This window comes from Gossypium hirsutum, chromosome D10 (assembly GCF_007990345.1).
Source record: "Gossypium hirsutum isolate 1008001.06 chromosome D10, Gossypium_hirsutum_v2.1, whole genome shotgun sequence".
In the NCBI taxonomy this organism is placed as follows: domain Eukaryota; kingdom Viridiplantae; phylum Streptophyta; class Magnoliopsida; order Malvales; family Malvaceae; genus Gossypium; species Gossypium hirsutum.
In genome coordinates this window covers 18,516,487-18,539,880 of record NC_053446.1, presented here as the reverse complement: position 1 = coordinate 18,539,880, position 23,394 = coordinate 18,516,487, and the positions used below count along the sequence as shown (strand labels likewise).

Below are 23,394 nucleotides of genomic sequence, written 5' to 3'. Positions count from 1 at the left end.
AATAAAGTTAGCATATGCTCATCACTAAAGTGAAAAGATGTAATGTATTAAGATTCATTTTTTCAACCAACATTAGAAGCAAAAGTTGAACCTTAATCACTATAATTAAGTGTGATCACATCAATCGATTGAGTCATAACTTTATTGGTATGGGCATTGTTGCCAATGTAAAAGGACGTGGGTTCGAGTGCGTTGAAACACATTATTCTTATATTTATGGGTTGGAGAGGGGTTATGGATAGTTTTAGGCATTGTGTTAAAAAGAACACATATGATCAGAACCTATAATGAGATTATTCAAAAAAAAAAATTCATCACATCATATTGTCTTTAACAAACTTTTTTTAATATAAACTAATTATGTGTCTTTAACATTTTTTTTTGTAGTTTAGGGTTTAGTTGAATCATATATAAATAAGTATGAATATTATCACTAGTTCATATATACATATGTATAGAAATAAAATAACTTTAAAATTTAAATAAAATCATTAAAAATATTTATAATTATATATTAAATAAGCTATTAGTCTATATGTATGCATATGATTATTACTTCATATTGGCCACTATGTTTGTATATGATCACTAGTTCATGTGATCACATATTTTATATGACTTCATATTGGCCTTCCTCAGGTACTTCATTTCTTATAGCGCATTATGTTAATTGTGACAAATTTACTATAAAACATCGACATTTTCTTGCAGCTATTACTGTAGGGGTTGAGCCACAGTCTTTTAAAGAGGTTATGAAAGATGCAGGATGGCGTGATGCTATGCAAAAGGAGATTTGTGCTCTGGAAGATAATGGCACTTAGTCTATGGAAACACTTCTTTCTGGAAAAAAAACACTGGGTAGTAAATAGGTGTATAAGATTAAATATAACTTCAATGGAAGTATTGAGAGACTTAAAGCTCATCTTGTTGTTTTTGGTAATCACCAGGTAGAAGATATTAACTATAATGAAACTTTCACACCTGTGGCAAAAATGGTGACTGTTCGGGCTTTCTTAGCTATTGCAGCTTCGAAAAATTAGGAGTTACACCAGATGGATGTCCATAATGCCTTCTTGCATGGTGGTCTTGATGAAGAGGTTTACATGAAGCTTCTTCCAGGTTTTGCTCTTGACAAGCCTAGAATGGTTTGTCGTTTGCGCAATTCTTTGTATAGGTTGAAACAAGCTCCTCGGTGTTGGTTTGCGAAGCTTTTTACTACAGTGAAAAGGTATAGATTTCTCCAATCATTTTCTGATTATTCTCTCTTTACATACACTAAGGGATCTGTACGCATTAATGTGGTAGTTTATGTTGATGATTTGCTTATTTTTAGGAATGGTTCTGTTGCTTTGAAAACTTTTAAGAGGTATCTCAGTTCTTGCTTCCATATGAAGGATCTTAGTGTTTTAAAATATTTTTTAAGATAGAGGTAGCTCGTAGCTCTTTGGGGTTATTTCTTTGTTAAAAAAATATGCAATTGATATTATTTTCGATGCAAATCTTTTGGGAGCAAAGCCCACAAGATCGCCAATAAGGCAAAATCATAAATTAACGCATGCTACAGGAATGGTTCTGTTTGATCCTGAGTCATACCGATAGTTAATGGATCATTTGATTTATTTGGCAGTGACTAGACCTGATTTGGCATACTCTATTCATGTCTTATAGTAATTTATGCATGAGCCTATGCAGGAGCATTGGGATTCAGCTCTGTGTTTCGTCTAGTACTTGAAAGGCTTTCCTAGCCAAGGGATTATTTTGAGATCTGATAGTGAGTCCTTGAAAGGGTGGTGTGATTCAAATTGGGCTGCTTATCCGTTAACTCAGCATTCGCTTACTGGTTGGCTTGTCTTTCTGGGACAATCTCCTATTTCCTGGAAAACTAAGAAACAACATATTATTTCCCGTTCTTCTGTTGAGGCTGAGTATAGGTATGTGGTTTCCCTCACTTGTGAGCTCAAGTGGCTGAAGGTCTTACCATTAAGCTTAGGTGTTCATCATCCTAAAGTAATTCATTTATTTTGTGATAGTCAATCTGCGCTGCATTTTGCCCAGAATCCCATATTTCACGAGCGTACTAAACTTATTGAAGTGGATTGTCACTTTGTTAGGGGTGCAATCCAGATGGATTGATTACACTTTCTTATGTTCCGACCTTCGTTCAATTGGATGACATTTTTACAAAGGCGCTTGGTAAACCGTAATTTGAATATCTTCTTAGCAAGTTGGGCATTTATGATCTACATGCTCCAACTTGAATGTGGGTATTAGGATATTATTATGGAATATTATCTTTTAGCAATATGATTCCTGATGAGATATTATAGGATATTATGGGATATTATTTCTTAGCAATTTGATTTCTACGTAACTACTACTGTATACTACTGTATAGATATATATACCTTTGAGGTCTATCAATAAAATTCAAGAGATTACATTATTCTTGTCACAACAACACTAGAAACAATGCGTGGTAAACAATGAATCATGTCTTTCGAGTTCTCTAGCAACAGAGGCGAAGTTACGGGTTGCCCCCTGAAAAAAATTAGTTCAATACCTCTAAGAATAAAAAAATTGTAAATTAATCTATAGTAAAATTATAATTTGCCCCCCTAAATATGAAAATTTTTTATTTAATCCCTCTAAAAATAATAGAATTATAAATTAATACATGGTAAAACCACATTTAAATCTATTAAAAAATCTATAATTCGATTCTGTCACTCAAAAAAAAATTTAGCTTCACTCCAATCTAGCAACATTAAATAATTTTTACAAAAATAGGAGGGAGAAAATGAGGGAAGTGATAATCCATCGAAAGCTTTAAAGCTTCAATGGTAAAACAAAAATCTCACATAATTGAGTTTGAAGAGAGGAAAAAAAAAACATTGGCCACTAAGGAGGAGAATTAAGCGTTGAGAGTGTAGGCATAATAAATTTTATATTTTCGTAAATCAAAGTAATTTTTTGAATGGGATATAGTTATTTTCAAAATTTGAATTTTAAATCTAATTTTGGATGAGAAATTTGTTTCGACTTTGGATTCCAAATTGGAAGAACCCATGCCAAAACACGCTTCTCCAACTTATTCAACAAACATCCATCACCTAGTTTTACTAACAACCACTTTTCACCATTAAAATATTTGGGGATATGATAAATGGTATTGACGAGTTCATTGCGGAGTAATTACGAGGCATTATTATTTCTGCACACTTGATTTTTCTTTCCCTAAATTCTAGGGACTAAGGAACACAATACATAGGATTAGGGATTTTGAAAGTGCGGTTGCCCAAGCATTCCCCTTGCAAATCGGTCCATTGGTCCCCAACATTCCCCCATATCCTATACCCTTCTTCCACTAATTGCTTTCGAACTTCTGACTTGAACACCACTGCACTTTTCCCTTTGAATGATTGGTTCCTGTTAATTACTCGTCATCATAAATACAATAAATAATCACCAATCACCATATGTATATATGAATACTTCTTCGCAAGAAATTATATATTTAATACCTCATTCATTATTATAAAGATGAGATGAGAAGAGAAGTAAAAGTGGGTGTACTAATTAATCTTACCTAAAAATCACCCTATGATAGCCGATAAATCCTTGGTTTTGCAAATTAGCCATGGTGGCAGGGGCTAAAGTCTGCTGGTCTCTCCCGGTAAGCAGGAACACCTTAAATCCACCCTCCACCAGCTTGGTAAACAATCCAAGTACTGCAGGAATCGCTGGACACTCTCCCTTCATTACCCATGCCACGAAACCCCCAGGATCAAAAGGGTCACACCTATACATACACACATATTGTAATTGAACCATATAAACACCTATACATATATAGATGAAAATACAAGAATAAATGGTACCCGTAATTCTTATCCTTGTAGTAAAAGAGATTTGAGATGCAGGTGTCATCAATATCCAGGATCCAGGCATCGCAGCCATCGCCTTTCAAAACTACTTGGCTAACGTAATTCTCTATTTGTTCCACGATGTAGTTAACGTCCTGCTCGTATTGTCCACCCATCATGTAAGTTTCAACATGGCTAAGGCAATGAAGTGGAACGGTGCTCCATCCCGGCATATTGTTAGCTTCCACCGCCAGGCGCCAGCTCAAGCCCTCGTTAGCCTCACTCTCAGGCTCAGCTGGTGCGCTCCTTCTTGAGTACGGCTTTGTGCCAATTACCTTGGAGAATATTGCTAAGACAAACATGGATAATATGTCTCGCACCCGCTTCGCCATTTCTGAAATCATAAACCCTTCCTAGGAAACAAAAACACAACCCAAGCAAATTGAGTGAGATGATGGAAGAAATTAAAGATGTCATAGTGATATTCATTTGCATGTAAATCTCAGTAAAAAATAAAACTGAAAGGGATATTCATTAAATAACTAAATTTGAAAGAAGTAGTATATGAAAAGGAGATAAAAATGGCGATCACCATTGTGAGACATGAAGGTCCGAAGACAAAGATGGAGATGATGGGGGGTTGGTTTGGTGGGTGATGAAATAATAGATAAAATATGGCGTGAACAAGAAGCATGATGTCGACATGAAACTTGGCTCTTTCCAATTGGCTGGGCCGGTATCATCATTAAAAAAGCCATGGCATGTGGAATTTTATAAAGATGGCGTACATTGTGGAAATTTGAGCACTGGGCAACGCAGCAAAATCTAATGGGAATTACCTTAGGTCTCGCACTGCCATCCAAGCAAAGATTAGAGTATAATAAAAATAATCATCTTGGTTGACTCCACGTATTGAATTTTACTCTAAGCATGTCTTGATTCAAGTTGTTGAATTCAACAACTGTTCAGATCTAATTTGAAAAAAGAAACTAATGGATATAGAAATAATGAAAACGAAAATTAAAATGTGGAAGATGGGATCGAATAAAACGATAGATATGGATGGAAGAGAGATATCTAACTCAACTCTTTAAATATAATCATTGGTAAATTAAAGGATAAAAAAATTTTCCCATGACTCCTTGAACAAAATCGAGTAGTTTTGGAGGAACTAAAATTTCTTCTTTACTAAGAAACAAACAAACTCTAAACAACTTAAAATACTTAAAAATATCCTAAAAATAATAAAAATATAAAACCTAATAAATACAATATTAGGACCATTTTTTTCATACAATGTCTAAAACTACCCATAACCCCTCCCAACCCTTAAATAGGAGGATAACATACTTTAGTGCACTTGAACCCACATCCTCCTGCACTAACAACAATGTCGATGCCAACCGAGCTAAAACTCATTAGGTTATAATTTGATTTTTTTTTTACTTTTATAATATTGTTAATTAGTTTAAATGGTTAATATGGTTAATTTTTTCAATTAAAATGTTGATGTTAAACACTATTTCAACAAAAAAATTTATCATGACGAGTTCGAATGAATGTTCTTAAGAAAAATTCACATCGGCATCTTAATAAAAAATAGTTAAAATGTTAATTATTTGAATTAACTAATGTAATTATAATAATATAGAGACTCAATTTTACCAAATAAAAGTACAAAAACTTGTTATACCCCACCTAACTCTGGACACATATCAACATAGCAAACCACTTGAGAAGCACTGACAATCAACTCTTCGCTCTTCGCTCTTCGTTGCCCGAATGGTCATCGAATGACCCATGTCTAGGATAGCCTACCTCCATTCAACCCCCTCTTGTTGATCTCTTCGGAAGGGCCTTGGAGGTTAAGTCGTTCATCCCTACAAACAGACTACCCGCTCTCTTCAAAAAGGACCTTATCTATCTGTCGTTGTAAACAGGCCGTTAGCTCCTTAAAGCACTCGTTTTTTTATTATGAACATTCTTCCTAATGTGAACACACCCTTTAGACCATTAGACCCTACCTAATTGTAACAACCTTATAAAACAATTTAGAAAGAATGACAGAATAAGTCCCATCACGTACTTCCCCCAAGCGTTCTATGATGATAGCCTATTGGTGCAAGTTTACGTACTTCCCCCAAGCGTTCTATGATGATAGCCTATTGGTGCAAGTTTACCACGTCAGTGCTTTTGAACAAAAGGCCTCCACTATATATACTCTTCAACATGATGAAGAAGGGATCGACCCTTAAGGACCCACAACAACCCTACAGTCCTCAGTCTCTTTCTTCGAGTTCTCAAGCTCCTTCCTCCATACTTTACATACCTTCTCTGGATCTTCGCCCTGCTAGGGTGAGTCGGCCTTCCTCAACACCACCACATCCTCCTCCCTATCTCTTCCCCTATTGGTACCATATAAATAGAACTAAATCTCAAAATTAAACATTGTAAGGAGACCATAACCATAATATGATTGAAGACACTTAAAATTAATTATATCAATTAACAGTATATGGACTAAATCTCAAATTTAAGTGTAGTAAAAGGGTCGAAAACAAATATGACCAAAGACATAGGGATTCTTTTCATGACACGTTGTCACCTTTTTCTTCATGCCAAGATAGTAGAAAAATTCTAATTTTGATGCCTCTACTATGCTTACATTTAGATTTGATCTTTATATTTTAATTTGACATAATTTAATCATTTACTTTTACAATATTATTAGTTAGCCCATATAGTTAACATCTTCACAACTATTCCAGTTAAATTGCAAACACAATTTTTTTTTCTAGAAAACACTTTTCTAACACCATACTATACAAAAGGAATATTCCAAGGGTTTTTTACATGATGCATGTCAACTCGTCTCTTTTTATTTTTATTATTTATTTATTCTTTAATCATTATAAGATGATTGTAAAATTCCAGTTTTGAACTTTCTTCTATGCTCACATTTGGGATTTAATCTTTATATTATAATTTAACATATTTGATCATTTACTTTTACAATGACATTAGTTAGTCCAATTAGTTGATAATATCATTGACTATTCTGATTAAAATGTTGACATTTTTTTCTTAACAACTGTTAACAAAAAAAAAAACAACAACAACAACCATATTTTGACATGATAAGTGAGACTGCATATTTTTAAAAAAAAAATTGCATTTTAATCGCAATAGTTAAGATTATCAAGTATCCAAGTTAACTAATGATATGATAAAAATAAAAGGACCAAGTTATGTCAAATTGAACCATATAGGATTTTTTACAATTCTATTTATATTTTTTTAATAATTTTTTTTGTATTTTCTTTTATAATTTTAAAAGATTTTTTAGGTTTTTTTTTCAGATGATAACGTTAACATACGAGACATGATTGATTGGATATCCCAAACGATTTCTTTTAACATTTAAAGGACTAAAAAAAAATCTAATAACGTTAAAAGCTGAATTGGTAGTATTTAATAATATTCGAGACTGAAGCAAGTAAAAAAAACCTTTAACGATCCGAAAAATAATTTTGCTTTTTGAGGAAAAATATAAAGGAAAATATTTAATATACAAGCAGGATTAAAAGATTAAGAAGTGTACTGTAGAAATATTAAAAAATAAAAAACATAACTACTCTCTAATACCATCCCAAAATATAATGATAGAAATAAGTGGTTAATTTAGATTTCCCAAGCAATTAAAATGGCTCTATACAACAAAACATGCCTTCTAAGAAATTGAGGGTTTGATGAGCTTAGTTACTATATTATATTTTTCATTTTTAAAAGTATCGTTATTACAAGGTATTCTCTTTAAAGACATGATAAATGCATCTAAAAACAAAAATTTAGATAAGTTAATTCAATAATTTTATTTCATAAAACATGAAGACAATAACCCTACATTTTAATTTTATCCATACTCACTGTATATAAAATTTGTAAATATATGAAAAAACCTTCCTAAATTTTGTCAAATAATATTCAAAAGCTATAAAACAAAACTCATTTTATTAAAATAAATCTAAAATCCAAGAAAAAAAACCAACCAAACCGATATCACTTGGTATATAATTAATTGCTTATTATCCTGGCAATTATGTTGATTTCTTTTCAATCTAGATCTTTCTCTTTTCTAAATGTTAATATTCATAGGTCTCTTCACAAATAAAGAAACTTTCTTTGAGACCACAATTCCTTGGACATGAAAGCTAGTGGTTATAATCCAATAATTCGGTATCTGTGCCAGCATTGTTGGGCAGGAAAAGCAGATGCTTTTTTGGGGGGGACAACCGATGAAGGCATCCTGGATACTACTGGTTTCGTTTTTTGAATTTCTAAAGATCAAAAGTAGGAAAGGGAAGCCTAAAGATGCAAATCCTTACCAGTTGCCAACTGAAAGCTACCTTAGGAAACGTCAGAACCCTGTTGCTAAAACAGCATAGGACAGTATGATTGAGGATGGGCACATTCAAGTTTGTAATGGAGAGCTTGTCTGAAGATGGAAGGATTGTCAAGTGCATGGTAGAGTATACGGACTTGGCTACCCAATCCCCAATTTAAATTCAAAACTCAAAATCAAACTCTTGATTTAATCCAAAATAATTCATAGACCTGCAAATAGAAGATCACAAGGAATTTGGAAGCAACAAATCTCCAATACACCACCAGCGTAAACATTAGAAAGTGTGTCAAAAGTGCAACATTTCAGAAGTTCATGCTTAACATTACCATGAAAAAGAAAATACTCGAGTTCATCTGCTCTTTAGTCTTCTTCAGCATTACAGAATATCATAGAGCACTTTTTATTTCTTCTCTCACAACATCGACCAAGTTTCCTACACTTAACAACAAATAGCATGAGCTTCTATGTGAGGATCAAAGAAAGGCAAAGTGAGCAGATATATCTAAACAAGGCAGCAAGAAAGATATTTTTCCTTTTTTTTTTCTCCCTTGCTTTTACCAAGAAATACGTAGAGAGAAATAAAATGGGTGTTAGCCGTTATAATCTATCTCTGTAACAAATATATGGTATTGCTGCATGGAGACTGCTGGGAAACCTGTCACTCGAGATGTGTTCAAGTGCATTCACACACAAGTAAATGCATGTGTTCAAGTGCATAGACTTGTGGCAATGCTAGACTCCTTCATATTGCAAGATATGCAAAGTAATTAAACCAAATGCAGCACTAAAAGTAAAATTCACAAGGATTAACTTGTTAAACTTTGCAACTATCATTAAAAAAATTATGTAAAAATAATTCAAGTCAAACCATTCAGTAAATATGGAATAGAATGCACATTCTTTCATATTCACTTAAGACATAAATATAAATGGAATTGTAACATTTGAAACTAAAGGCAGGCCCTTGTGGGTAGACAGGAAGCTTCCCTACACACATGCATACATATATACACATATATATCATGTATATTCAGTAGTCAGCTCATGAGATAAAAACAAGCATTTCAACATATTCGAAATCGAAAATCAGGTCTAGATTTGTTAATCTTGGCAGTGAACAATTCGTTACAGGATTGAAACTACCATCCTTAGAGACCAGAGGTGAGCTAGGGGAATGGCAGGAGAAAAGTTCAATAACATATTACTCCAAAATTGATTAACAAATATAGGTATGCATTTACAACTTTTCTTATTCTAACTTTAAGTTACAGATCTTTAGTCCATCGATTAATGCACTAAGATGGGAAGGAATATTTTAAGATTATACGTTTAGTGACAGAAAATTGGTAAAAAATGATTGATCAGCAAGAAGGATTCTGAAGTAAATGGGAATAATTGGGAATAATCCAGCAGATTGGGGGAAAATGAATTGAAATCACAATGAGTAAAAATGGGGAAAAAAGGAAATTGAACTTAAAACCCTAACAAATTTAGCTCATATGAAATCAAGGAATGAAAAACGTCCATAAATTTAAGAGAAAAGAATGAGTAAAACCAAATAAGCGAATTTAAATTAGAAAGAAAAGCAATTACCAGAAGAAAACTAAAAAGGGATCAATCGGAGGAAGAGAGGTTCTCGAAGAGCTTCTTATCCCTTCTTTCCATGGCGACGTCCCACATATCGTTCCCGATGTGCTTGGGCTGTTTCAGTTTCAGTTTCATTGAATGATTTCAGATAAAACCCAATGAAGGAATGGATCCATAATTTTAAATTTTAAGGGGGAAAAAATGGAAAAAGGAAAACAGACCCGGCCGTGATAAGCTTTGTGGATGAAATACTGAGCATTGCCCATAACGCAGAGCATTCCAGCTATGATTCCGAGGGGAAGTGCTGCTTCCAACCATATCCAAGCCATTCTTTCTCTTCTTTGTTTCTCTTTTTCCAATCTCCCAATTTTCTGAGTGAGGACTGATAAACTGTTTTGTTTTGTCTAGGGATTTAACCCAACCATTATGAAAATGGGCCTTCCATCTTCATTTCAATGGCTCTTCAACTTTTAACAATCCCTTTTATTAAATTTTAGGTTAAAATATGACATAAGTCCCCATACTCTTTACAAATTGAAATTTTAATCACTATACTTTTATATATAGGAATTTAGTCCATTTACTCTTCAGATTTTAAAATTTAAATCCAACTAAGCACTGTTAAAATTATTTTATTAAATTCAAGCTCATTACAATGTCATCTTTTAGTTACATTACTATCAAATGAGTATTTTTTTTATTTCAAAAAGTCACGCCTACAAATTTAACAAAAAAAATAGTGTTAAAAGTTAGACCTAAATTTTGAAATATGAAAACTAGAGGAACTAAATTCCTAAAATAAAATTACAAGGATTAAATTTCAATTTTGTAAAGGGTACAAAGACTTGTATCATATTTTAACCTAAATTTTTAAACTAGTAAATGATACTATATTCTTGCCCAATCGTGGTAGAAAAAAATTATACAATAAATATATTTATTAGAATGTTATAAAAAATTAATTGAATCTTTGATTGAAATGGTGAAATTAAATGCTTAAAATTCATTGTATCGTGAGTTCAAATCTCACTATAATTTAATTTTTATTTATTTTATATAAAAAAATAAAAGACAAAAACACTCTCATAATAATTTAACTTATCTTGTACATAAAAGAATATTTTAGTAATTTTCCAACTGAGTTGGTGTCTGACACCAACTCAGTTAAGAATTTAAATATAAAGCATAGATAGATTAATATATAATATTTCATTTTTCAACTATCCTTTTACATCAACACTATTATTATTGTCAACCGTGCTCGTGCCTCGTAATGTAATAGCAAAAGGACTTTTTGAAATAAAGTTTTGATTAACATTATATCTTGGATTCAATTCTTAAACACTTTTTATCTTTCTCTTATTATAAAAAATGGGTAAACTACGTGAATGATCACCAATTATGAAAGTGTTTCTATTTGGGTCATCCAACTATAAATTGTTTTTATTTATTCACTCAGGTTTTCGAAATTAGATTTTTTTAGTCGCTCTGCTGTTAAGTCAATAACGAAAGTTTTGTTGGGATCTAGTGCCTTCAGTGTAGTGATTATGTCTATGTACTTGTAATTTTTTTTAACAAACTGGTTTAATAAAACTTCATCATTGTCATTATTGTCTTTTGTATATTGTCCTCAAAGATTTTTGCATGCAAAACAAAATGAAAGCAAATATTGGCTCACTAATTATCTAACTTTAACTAATATTAAACAACATTACGTGGTTGGATTGTAATGTGAGAAGACGACTTATGTTAGTAGATAATCCAAACATGTCCTTAGTCTAATTGAAATTAAGCAAGTCAATTAAAAGACTAATAAGCTAGAGTCCAGATAGGGAGATACATTATCTTGGGTATTGGAGCGGACGACTCTCAAAAGATAAAGGCATAGATGTGATTAACTGGAGTGATAGTACATCAGGTGGGACCGAAGTAGAATAGATCCTAGATATGTTTATGGACTTATTCACTTGAGACATTCATAGTGTGACTTACCAAAATCTCGAGTAAGTGACTAACTATGTATGCAAGACTCGTATACTTTGATGTATTGATAGTCTATGTGTAACAGCCTGATTTTGATCCTAATCGAAACAGTAGTTTCGGGACCAAAAATTCGAGTCTAAAAAATATTTTAATATTATTTTCTGTGTTAAATATGTGTGAAAGTTTCGTGAAATAATTTATTGTTTGTATGCTTAATTTGAGAAAATGGCTTAATCGCGTAAAGTAAAAATTTAAGGGTTAAAAATGAAAGTGCTTAATTGTTGTTGTCTTTATAAAATGGAGGTTTTATGTGGCAATTAGGCCATTTTAATGTTAGTGGGTGGCAATGGTCAAATTTAGCCTTATATTATATGTTATAAATATTTATTACTAAAAGGTTAATTTTGTAACTTAGTTAATAAATTAAGTTATAATAAAATAAAACATAAAAGATGGCTATTTTCATCTTTGTTGGCCGAATGGAGAAAAGAAAGAAACCATCCATGTTTTCTTTAGGTTTTGGCATTATCTAGCTTGATTCAAGGTATGTTTTACTTTAGTTTTTGATAATTTTTATGTTTTTGAGACCGTTGCTTCGTGTTCTTCAAAACCCATGCCTTAATTTTGTGAATTGATGGTGATTTTGAAATGTGTCATTGATGAATGTTTGAGATTTTTGTTGTTTGATGATGAAATATTAAATATATGTGTTAAATTATCATGTTTTGTCTTTGGATTTTTGATGAATTTGAGTAAATTGGACTAAATTGTGAAAATAAATTTTTGAGGGACTAAAATGTGAAATAAATGAAATGTATGGACTTAGATGAGCTAGAGTGATATTCGGCCAAGCATGGGTATTATGAAATTTTGTATATTTTGTGTTTTATGCAATGGGGACTAAATTGTAAAAAGTGTAAAATGTCAGGGGAAAATGGTAAATTTCTCATTTATGTGTTTTTGGATTAAATTGAATGGAATTATGTTTAAATAAGTTTAATTTTAATATGTTTAGATCATGAACCAAAGAAAACGGATTTGGATCGGGGAAAAACAAAAATAATCAAATAGTCGTCTATTCCGTCCGTCGATATCCGAGATAAGTTTATAAGCAAATAGACGTTGTTAATTTTAATTAAATGTGAATTATATGTGCTGAAGTGAATATGTGAATAAATATATGTATTAGCCGAATGTGTACAAGCTTGGCAGCTATGTTTATGAATTTGTTTCGACTGAGTTACGACGTCCAAAAGCCCCGTATGAGCCTTAGGAATAGTTAGGATACATATGTTATGACATAGGATTTCGATACGTGTTTTCATGTAAGACCACATCTGGGACGTTGACATCGACTTGTGTTTACGTGTTAATTTTAATTAAATGTGAATTATATGTGCTGAAGTGAATATGTGAATAAATATATGTATTAGCCGAATGTGTACAAGCTTGGCAGCTATGTTTATGAATTTGTTTCGACTGAGTTACGACGTCCAAAAGCCCCGTATGAGCCTTAGGAATAGTTAGGATACATATGTTATGACATAGGATTTCGATACGTGTTTTCATGTAAGACCACATCTGGGACGTTGACATCGACTTGTGTTTACGTGTAAGACCATGTCTAGGACATTGGCATCGTATTTGATTTGTGTAAGACCATGTCTGGGATATTAGCATCGATATGTGATTACATGTAAGACCACGTCTGGGACGTTGGCATTGTACGAGTCTTCCGAGTATCCTTTTTAATTCTGAATGGTTCAACGGGCAAAGATAAGTTGTGTATGAATGTATAAATCAGGCTAAGTAACCAGGTATGTGATAGTTGATTACCTATTTGAAAATAAGGTAAGTTGTATACTTGAATTGATGATATGAAGTTATGTGAAATATGAATTATGTGATTGCATATTTGAATATATATGTATTCGACCTTTGATGTATATGTGCATTGAGGAAAGTGATGATTGGTTATATTAATGTTCAATTGATTATTCGGTAAAAAGGGAAGTTATTACAAATTATATAAGTTTTGATATATAAGTTGATAAATTGAATTATATGTGAAATTATAATGGTTTATTACTAATTTTCTAGCTTAATTTACGTAAATGATTAAATGTTTATTTGCTTATGACTTACTAAGCTTTAATAGCTTACTGTGTGTAATTGCTTTTAATTTTATAGATTTGGAAGTTGGTTAAGAGCACGGGGATCATCAGAGAAGTCTATCACAATATTGACTATTTTCGTATTTTACTAAGTTTGAATTTAAACTTATGGCATGTATAGTCTAGTTAATATGTTTGATCAAGTGATAGATATGTTGATTTTGGTATTTCGGCTATGGCATATTTATTTATGTGAATTATGTTTGATATGTTTTGTTAATAAGGTGGTAAATAATTCAGCATAGGTGAGCTTAGTTGAAGCATATAAGTGAAGTGAGTTTGGTATATATATGTTATGGTGTTTTAGTCATGTGCTTCGGTAATGAGGTAAATGATATTCAAGCTTAATTAATCTTGGTTATGTGTTATATATATATATGATATGTGTGATATGTTTGGTTTTGGTCTTGGTGTTTCGGCTATGGTTTATTTATAAGTAAATATATGTGAATCTTGTTTGATATGCTTTGTTAAGGTATTGTTATGTAATTTAGTAATTAAGTGAACTCGGTTATGGCATATAGGTGAAATGCTAAGTAAATCATAGATGAAATGACAGTTAAATTTGGTTTGTAAGAGTATATTTGCATTAATAAATTGATTTGAAAGAAACTAGTAATGTGCATATGTATGTACGGTTATAAGGTATGGAAGAATATGTGTATATTTGGTCATGATCTAGACCTGTTTTGGAAGTGTGTTTTATGCTACAAATTGGTGTATGGATATATGTTTGGAAAATGTGAATTGATATGTATGATTTTATTATTTGAATCGATATGGTTTGATTAGGAAATGGCATATTTTGACTTATGATTTAATGGCTAAATCTTGTACAATTTATGAGGTTATTTATGGATGCCAATTTGTTATGAAATAAATTAGGAATGTGGAGTATTTAATAAAGGTACGATTTGCTTATGCAAGTGGACTTAATATTCGATTTTATATTTGTAAAATTGTATGAATTGTATGGATTTTTGGATATGGCTAAAATGGTGTATTCATATGCGCAAACTTGTAATAGACAAATATGCATGTTTTTGGTATTTTAAATGATATATATATATAAATGATTTTAAAGTAGGCTTAAAATTTATGAATTAGATACATACAAATTCGGGTAATGATAGTTAAGTGAGCAATACAAGTTTGAATTTATCTTTTATAAATTTATTAGATTAGTCGATTAAAGGATAAGTTGATTTGTATTGAGCGTGTTAGTTTATGATTGAATGATTTCATTAAAATGGTCATATGTGTATAATATAATGACATCAAAGGTATGTACAACCATAATATAATGTTACTAATGTTGTATATGTGATTGGACATTAAGTTGTATACATATTGGTTTCATTATGTACATATACAGAATTTATGAAATGTAATGTTTGATATTTAGATAGCGAAATTATGTACGGACATATTTTCTGTATATGAAAAGTGAAGATATATGCTTGAATATGATTTAATTATGAAAATGTCATTAATACGATGGATTTAGGGAAATCGAATATTGAAAGTATTATATAACTTAATATGATTTTGATGTATACAAGTTTGGTTCGAATTTGTTAATTATAGAATATGTTTGATTGAGCTTTGATGTATGTTTAAATTGAATTAGTTTGAATTTTGAAATGTGTTTATTTGTGATACATGCTTAGTAAGGAATGATTCATTTGAATTGTAATTATCATTTATATATTTGAATTTAAAATAAGTGAATTGAGGATATTCAAGTTTGATAATGTTATAAATGTATCGTTATTTTTTGGTGTATGAAAGGTGATAAATGATTGTGCTGAACTGTGTCTTGTTCGGCAGTGCCTCGTAACACTAATCCGGTGACGGATACGGGTTAGGGGTGTTACACTATGTTCAATTGGTAATAGAGTCAAAAGTTCGTATGTTGGGCATACGACTTCTACATGACATAGCTTCAATTGAAATGGTAGAATTCATAGCCCAATAAATGGCCAAAGATGTTCTCTCATTTGCATTACATGATAGATGGAAAGTAACATGACCACGGGTGTAACACCCTTTACCCAAACTCACATCTAAACCCGACCAAGGAATGCTACGTTTACAAATTGATCACTTCACTTTAGTTATAAATTATACATTCAATTTATATTCATCTTTTAGGTCTTTTAATGGTTATTTAAGGCTTATCAATCCATTTCTAAGCTTGCTCTAAATTTTGGTTGAAATTAGAGGTCATTTAGGGCTTGTTTAGGCCAAATTAAGCAAAAACAGGGTCAAATTGGGCACTTCTACCGGTATTCACTATTCCAAGTCTTAGTACAACTCCCCTAACATTGTTCATTTTTTCTCTCTGGAATACTTGTACCAGTACGAGTTATACAAGTATCGATACTTCTTTGTAAGGGACCATAAATCATGCCCAAAACACTCATTTTCATGCCAGGATCAATCCAATTCACTCCCAAACATCCATCAACCAATTTAAACCATAAAACATCTCAAATTGTCATATATATCATCATATGTTCAAGGCATAACGCAACTAAATTCCCTACACTATCATATTATTTAAGCTTCTTTATGCATTTTTCACCAGTACTTATAAATATACCTAACAATACATATGTACATGACATAACTAATTCGAAAAGAAATATTTTATACTTAATTTTAGACCTTGAGATGTGATGAGATATGTTGAAATTAAATCCTCGTTAAAGTGCCTCAAATTAATCTTTTCACCTATGTATTAGAAAATAACGCATTAAACTTATGAAAGCTTAGTAAGTACATCAATAATTTAAACTCATCATTACCTTAATTAAATTTAACATGTCAATACTTTAAATATAATATATTGAATTTAGCTAAATAATCATTAAATGTTTATTTTCACTTATAATCTTACCATATTTCACTTATTGATTCACTATCGATTTCACTTACCCCTTTTCGTTTTGCCCATAGTAGAACAAGCAGGATATGCGGAAAGAATATTGAAATGCACCTAAGCACAGAATCATTGAAATGCTCCAATGAGCCACTATCACTAAATTGCACCGAAGCGCCACTATCATTTAATTGCACTGAATTGTCACTAACACTATGTGCGCTGAAAGTTTCATAATAGCATGTCATCTATATCAAACATGTTCATATCTTGTCTACTTGGGAATTTATATTTTCATTTTCATCACCATCGCTTATCAATTAATAGCATATAAAACTTTAGTCCTTATTTTCATGAAAATAAATATTCACTAAATTATCACTTTAATATCACTTAGAAATAAATTTACTATCATAAATACTTCATTCATACTCTCAATTCAAGTATTTTTATTTCACACTTCTAGTTTTTTTACTCTATTTGCAAATTAGTCCTCTTTACATCAATTTCACTACATTTAACTTACAATCTTTTCAATTTAGTCATTGCTTTCATATAATTCAATAATCATTATATTCTCACTTCAAAGTACATTTTCACTTTCATATATTGCTTCATGTAAATATTTTATTAATATTTTTGTGCACATCGTCCCTTTTGAATATTTTACCATTTAGTCCTTGGCAATATGAAATTCAATAACAACTATAAATCCACTTCAATATCTCTTTGAGTTTAACTCACTACCTTATAACACTTCATTTAAATCAACTAACATATTATTTTATTTTACCTATAAATTCTTTTGTATACTTAGCTATTTAGTCAATTTTTTCCCAAAATTCCATTACACTTAATAGATTCACTTTATGATTGAAATTGTTTTCAATTCAATAATACTTCTTATTCAATTGCATAATAAATAATATCATATTATTAAATAATTTAATCATACAATTATTTTTGTAACAACTTAAATATATCTTACACTTAGATTTAATTGGATAAAACAAAATTCTTGAAGTACTTACACTTAAATGCTTAGATTTGCTTCTTTTCCTTCTCTCACTCATTTGCTACCTCTTTTCCTTCATCAACCCCTTGACAACCACTTCTCCTCTTTCAGTTTATTAACATACTACATACACACAAATTTTAATGTTAAAACAAGGGTTAAATATTATTTTTATACACTTTGAATGAAACTAGTATGGAATCCATGACAAAATCTCACCATCCTTACATTATTTCTTTACTTCAAACCCTTTCTCCACTTTTCTCTCTCCTCCAAGATGAACATAATCTCTCTTCTCATGAAACCAAGCTTGTTATAAGGTTTTCCTATTGATTTCACTAAAAATCTATGTAAATTTTTAAAATGATGAAGAAAACCAAATTGTAGTAGAAAGAAAACTTTCCTTTCTTGAAATGATGGTGGCGTTGGAAGAAAAGAAAGGTTGAGAGAATTCTATCATATTCTCTCGTACAATTTATTTTAATTAATTAATTAAAATATTAAAATATATCATAAAAATCTCAACATAATCATTTTCATCTAATGGCTCATATTTATTCACAATTTTCATTAAAATACAATGGCTTAGAATGTACCACAATTTATGATTTTTTTTCATAAATTTTTATTTATGAGATGTCCATTTTGCCCTTGAAGTTTCTCTACAATCCCATCCTTAATCCATTACATTTTCTTGGTATAATTACACTTTTAATCCTTCCTCCATTTACTTTCAATTCAATTTAATCTTTTATACTTTTAATTTTCCCACCTTTTCCCCAACACTTTTCACTTTCTTACAATTTAGTCAATACCTCAAATTTATTTTTCTCATTGCACGATTCTTTTCAATTCCTTCTTGTATCCAACTACCTTCCTATTTAACATCAATAATTCCTATTTTATTAATTTCAAAAATTTTAACACGTGTAGTCTTGTATTAGCACTATTCCCGGCTTAAGGGGTTTTAAGGATGTTACAATGGGCCATTTGTCTTAAAGATAAATGATTTAATTATTATTTGTTAGTAATTAAATTTTCATAGAGGAGGATGTAATGACACAAAAAGTTAAAGTTTTGGAAGTGTTTCAGAAAAAAAAAAGTTATGAAAGTGTATTTCTATATTAGTGTAAGTGGATCATTTCTTAAATATAATAGTTATAATTATAAGCATAATTATAATTTTAAATAAATAGTTTGTGAAACTTTATAATATTTTATTTATAAATAAAGCAATTAATCACAAATTGTCAATTATATATTTGATAGTTATGAATTTAATCAAGTATATGAGATATCATAATGACTAAGTTATAACTAATTAAAGTAAACAACTAATTAAATTAATTAAAAGAAACGACATAGTAAAACATTATATATACTAATTATTTATATATTAACTTTCCTTTTAACAATTATAAATGATTTATCAGCTTAATAACCTAACTTAAAATGATTTTACAAAAATTATATTGTGAATTGTTATGATATAAATTTAATTATTTAATTTAGTTTATCAATGTAGAAATGAATCTAAAGCATTTATTGTGATTGATGTGAAAAATATTTTGCATTGCAATATTAGAATTTTTGGGCTAAAACAAGGTAATATGTGTTTTTATAAACAAAGCCCAAATTTGTCAAAAATTGTCGAATCAAACAAGAATTATTGATGTCGAATATTTCGATTTTTATTCAATATTATTTTAATTTCAAAACTCAAAAACTGAATGGAGCAGTTCAGTTTAACTTTTGTCTAAAAATCGAATCGAATACACCTTGTTACTTCGAAAAGGTCTTGAATTTCATAGTGATATAGGGTTGTTCGATGAATTGGAATGGGATGTAGGTTTAGAAGTTCTAAACGCATAGACTTGCTTGTAGAACTCAACTTCATGTTCATAAAAATTAGAAACTGGTTCAACAATATTCCATCTTGAGATGCTAACCAAATTTAATGAGAATTTTCAAAATTTTGATAGGTCTGATTAAAATTTTGAAAAAAAATTAGAGGTTTTATGAAAATTTTAAAAAAAAGTCAAGAGTTTAATTGAAAATTTTAAAAATTTTCAAAAGTTTAATAATAATTTTCAAAAAAATTTAAAGGGTCTAATTAAAATTTTCAAAAATTTTGAGGGCTCAAACCCCCTAAACCCTAACAAGGATCCACCTCTGTTTATGCATGTAAAATGTATCATTTAAAGAAATATCTATGTCATTATTGTTTACTATTTTTATTTCAAACATATTTGTATTTATCTCAATGATCCTTTCCTCATTGGCATCCATTTCAATGTGTTTCTACACTTTCGCAGTTGCCATATTGTACCCATCAACAAGTCTGTCATGTTGGCCATTTCATCAATCAGCCCAAAAATTGTTTTCTCAGTTTATTAGCATATTTACTTTCAAAGCTTCTCAATGTTTATACCAATTGTAGGAAGAACCTTCAATTTCAAAAACTCCATATATGATCTAATGATAAAGAATGGTATGGCACATATGGAACATGATCGTAGCTTGTCTAAGTTGTGGATTTAACATAGATCCTTAGACAAACATAAACTGAAATGAGAAACAAAGAAAACAAATTAGTTTTTACAAAAGAGAGTCAAGCGAAATTAAAACAAAAGAAAGATGAACCCGCCGGTAAAGACTCCAATAGAGAACGAATTAGGGTTTCTTGGATGGAAAGAAACTGTCATTGGACCTCAAGAAAATGCCCCAATTAGGTCTAGAAAAACAAAACACGAAATAGATTTCTTAGAAGTGATTTTAAAGATAAAAGCAAACTATTTTGTGCAAGAATGTTTGGAACAACAAAAAAAGATTAAAACTCCAATTTTTGATGTGTTTCTTGATGGAACAAGATAGAAAAACGTCTCTCTTGAAGCAATTTTAACATAGAACAAAAATCAATAAAATCAGTAAGCCAAAATAGCAAGAACTAAAATTAAAATAAACAATAAATGATAAATTAAGGCTAGAAAAGAGAAGATGATGTCCTAAAAAGCCTTGGAAACATTAAGAATCCTTTTCAATGGCTCTAATTCCCTCTCCAAGAAAGATGATTCTCACAACCTAAAAGATTGTTACAACAACTTCTAAAAGAAACTCAAAAGCAATTTTCGAAGAAAAACTCAAAGAGAATTATTATTAACTTAAAAAAAACAAAAATCAATTGTTCGTCTATAAGGGTGGACGTCCATGCTACTTATAGGCCACCAAAATAAGTTTTCCTAACCCTAACAAAATAACTAACATAACAACTCATTAAATAAAAATAATAATTCTAAGTGTTGACTTTTAATGGAAATTCGGCCAAAGGAATTAAAGGGGCTCCTTGGGCTGAATTCTTACATGATGATCCACTTATTAAAATAAAATTGGACATATAGTTTAAATATTTTAAAATTTGGGTCATTTTGATAATTTGGCTTGATATTCAATTTAATTACTTTCCAAACTTCAGGATGGGTTTGTAGACATATTAATGTGCCATTTTTTCAATAACTTTGGTCTTGTGATCCATTTGCTCTCGAAATTGGCTCGTTCAAACTCATATATGAAATCCAATGCGCCTTGGCTACAAATTCGGTTTCTTGGACCAAGATTTCTAAGATTTGAAATTTTGATTTTCTTGATTCTTGAAATTTTCTAAAATAACAAAATTGGACCAAGGTTCGGTTTCTTGATTTTCTTGAAAAAAAGATAGCGAATCTTGATTTTTTTTGGTCGTGTGTGCATCTAGGGCCTTGGTAACGAAGTCTTAGTGGTCCCGTTGAATCTTACTCAGATTTGCTTTGTCTTCGACCTCGTTATTGGGTCTTGAGAAAATTTTAGCCCATCACGTTCATGAGCCTGATTTTGGCCTTTGAGACTCACATCATTCCCTCTTCCTTAAGAAGATTCATCCTAGAATCTTTAGCTGCACAAAAATAAAAGGGATTAGAATAAATAACAATAAAAAAAATACTTACCGAAGCTTTCTTGTGCGCCAAAACTATCATCAGGATCAAAGACATTATTTCGATCTTTCAAATTAGATTCGATCATGGATGTCTCCTTTAAAAAGAATGTATCAACACTAAACAAAAAATGTTAGGCACATGAGTGTTCAAGTAAAAAATAAATTGTAACTTTCTTTAAATATGTATGGTTATCCATAAGAATTTCCAAAGATTAGTCAATAATTTCACATAATAATCAAAATTCAGAAGTTTAATATTATTATTTAAAAATTTATATTTGAAGTCTAAGGTAGAAAATTTTGTTGCAAGATCAAATGCATAGAGTTCTTTAATAAACCTATCGAATGCAACAAAAGTAACCTTAACATACCTAAATAAGCCCATAAAATCAATTGAACTTTCAAACCAAGGTTTAATAAAATTTGACCAACGACAAAACATGTTGTAAGGAAATATTTTACAAACAAAATCAGTAGCATACTTATCAAAAACATTCAAGGTATGCCTTCTTATATAAATTTCTAATGTTTTCTTACCTTTCTTACCTTGTAGCACTTGTGGAGAAGTATCAATGTTTAACTTACCTGTCTCCCATAAGTAAAATTGTCTATCAATAGTAAAGTAATATAAGTGGAAGTCCATTAATGAATCCTTGAAATCCTGTAATAAAGAAACACCACTAAAAGAATTTGAGTTAGAGATAGTTAAAACATAATCATTCCTCACTTTTGTATGGGTCTTTTCTTACTTTTCTTTTTCTTTTTTCACTTGAGACTATCCAATTTTACCTCATACGGGTTTTCACTCACCAAATTTGGACCATCAAGTAGACTTTTATCACTCAATGTCTCTTTTTTCTCGGTCTTTTCACATGATTCTGCCTCACTTCCCATATCCCCCTCACAAGTATTATGAATATTCAATTCTGTACAATACATCTCAGTAGGAGAACATGACGTTTCTACCTGATCTAACTCAATAGATTCAAGGAAAAAAATTCTCACTATCATCTTTTTCTGGTTCATAAAGTTCGCCATCACAAATCTCTTTTCCACTAGAGTATGAGTCAACAAAAGGTACAAAGTCATACTTACTTTCTTCTCTAGTTGGATATTTAATTGGACATTAGAAACCCTTTTGATCTTTTGAACTACATCAATAACATTGCTCAAAGGTGATAGCTCAATCGTATTCCTCCTTTCGTTTGGCCATCTCCCCTTGAATCGACAAACTAATTTATGATCACTTTTTCCATCATAATAAGTCTCTTGATCATTCTTTCCATGAAATTCTGGAATTGAGAACTTTTATTTAGCTAAACAAAATTTTCCCATGGTCATTATTCACCAAAGTCTTATCATTTGCACGAGAGACACATCGAGCATTATTTGCACGAAGACAAAACTGATCAACCTTATCTCCCTAATTACGATTTTGACACTCAATTTTGGTACTTAGACATTCCAAATTTTTGCTGATTGTGTTTAAAATAGTGTCACATTTCTGATCTCA

At 30.7% G+C, this 23,394-nt stretch overlaps 2 protein-coding genes across 3 annotated transcripts; both read right to left on the bottom strand.

Moving 5' to 3' along the window:
• Nucleotides 1-3,155: 3,155 nt before the first annotated feature.
• On the bottom strand, nt 3,156-4,755 carry LOC107914511 (acid phosphatase 1). The gene is made up of 4 exons (XM_041102160.1): nt 4,456-4,755; nt 3,879-4,276; nt 3,587-3,799; nt 3,156-3,426 (listed from the first exon to the last, which is right to left on the bottom strand). Exons 1-4 carry the CDS (start codon nt 4,555-4,557, stop codon nt 3,249-3,251), a joined length of 891 nt encoding a protein of 296 aa, XP_040958094.1. The 5' UTR covers nt 4,558-4,755; the 3' UTR covers nt 3,156-3,248.
• Nucleotides 4,756-8,453: 3,698 nt separating this feature from the next.
• Nucleotides 8,454-10,306, bottom strand: LOC107914510 (NADH dehydrogenase [ubiquinone] 1 alpha subcomplex subunit 1). Of its 2 annotated transcripts, none has more exons than XM_016843451.2 (3): nt 10,077-10,306; nt 9,862-9,969; nt 8,454-8,706 (listed from the first exon to the last, which is right to left on the bottom strand). In XM_016843451.2, the coding sequence occupies exons 1-2, from the start codon at nt 10,182-10,184 to the stop codon at nt 9,883-9,885; spliced, it is 195 nt and encodes a 64-aa protein (XP_016698940.1). In that variant the 5' UTR covers nt 10,185-10,306; the 3' UTR covers nt 8,454-8,706; nt 9,862-9,882. The 2 variants fall into 2 exon arrangements, with proteins under 2 accessions (XP_016698940.1, XP_016698939.1); XM_016843450.2 differs by having other exon boundaries at nt 8,454-8,701.
• Nucleotides 10,307-23,394: the final 13,088 nt, after the last annotated feature.

What these genes read in the sequence shown, in the direction of transcription:
- LOC107914510 (XM_016843451.2), bottom strand. Translation starts at nt 10,184, where the DNA reads ATGGCTTGGATATGGTTGGAAGCAGCACTTCCCCTCGGAATCATAGCT. An exon ending in ACAAAGCTTATCACGGCCGG is followed by an intron (nt 9,970 to 10,076) that starts GTCTGTTTTCCT and finishes AAACTGAAACAG; the next exon opens with CCCAAGCACATCGGGAACGA.
- LOC107914511 (XM_041102160.1), bottom strand. Translation starts at nt 4,557, where the DNA reads ATGCTTCTTGTTCACGCCATATTTTATCTATTATTTCATCACCCACCA. An exon ending in TACAAGGATAAGAATTACGG is followed by an intron (nt 3,800 to 3,878) that starts GTACCATTTATT and finishes GTGTATGTATAG; the next exon opens with GTGTGACCCTTTTGATCCTG. An exon ending in TATCATAGGGTGATTTTTAG is followed by an intron (nt 3,427 to 3,586) that starts GTAAGATTAATT and finishes AGTAATTAACAG; the next exon opens with GAACCAATCATTCAAAGGGA.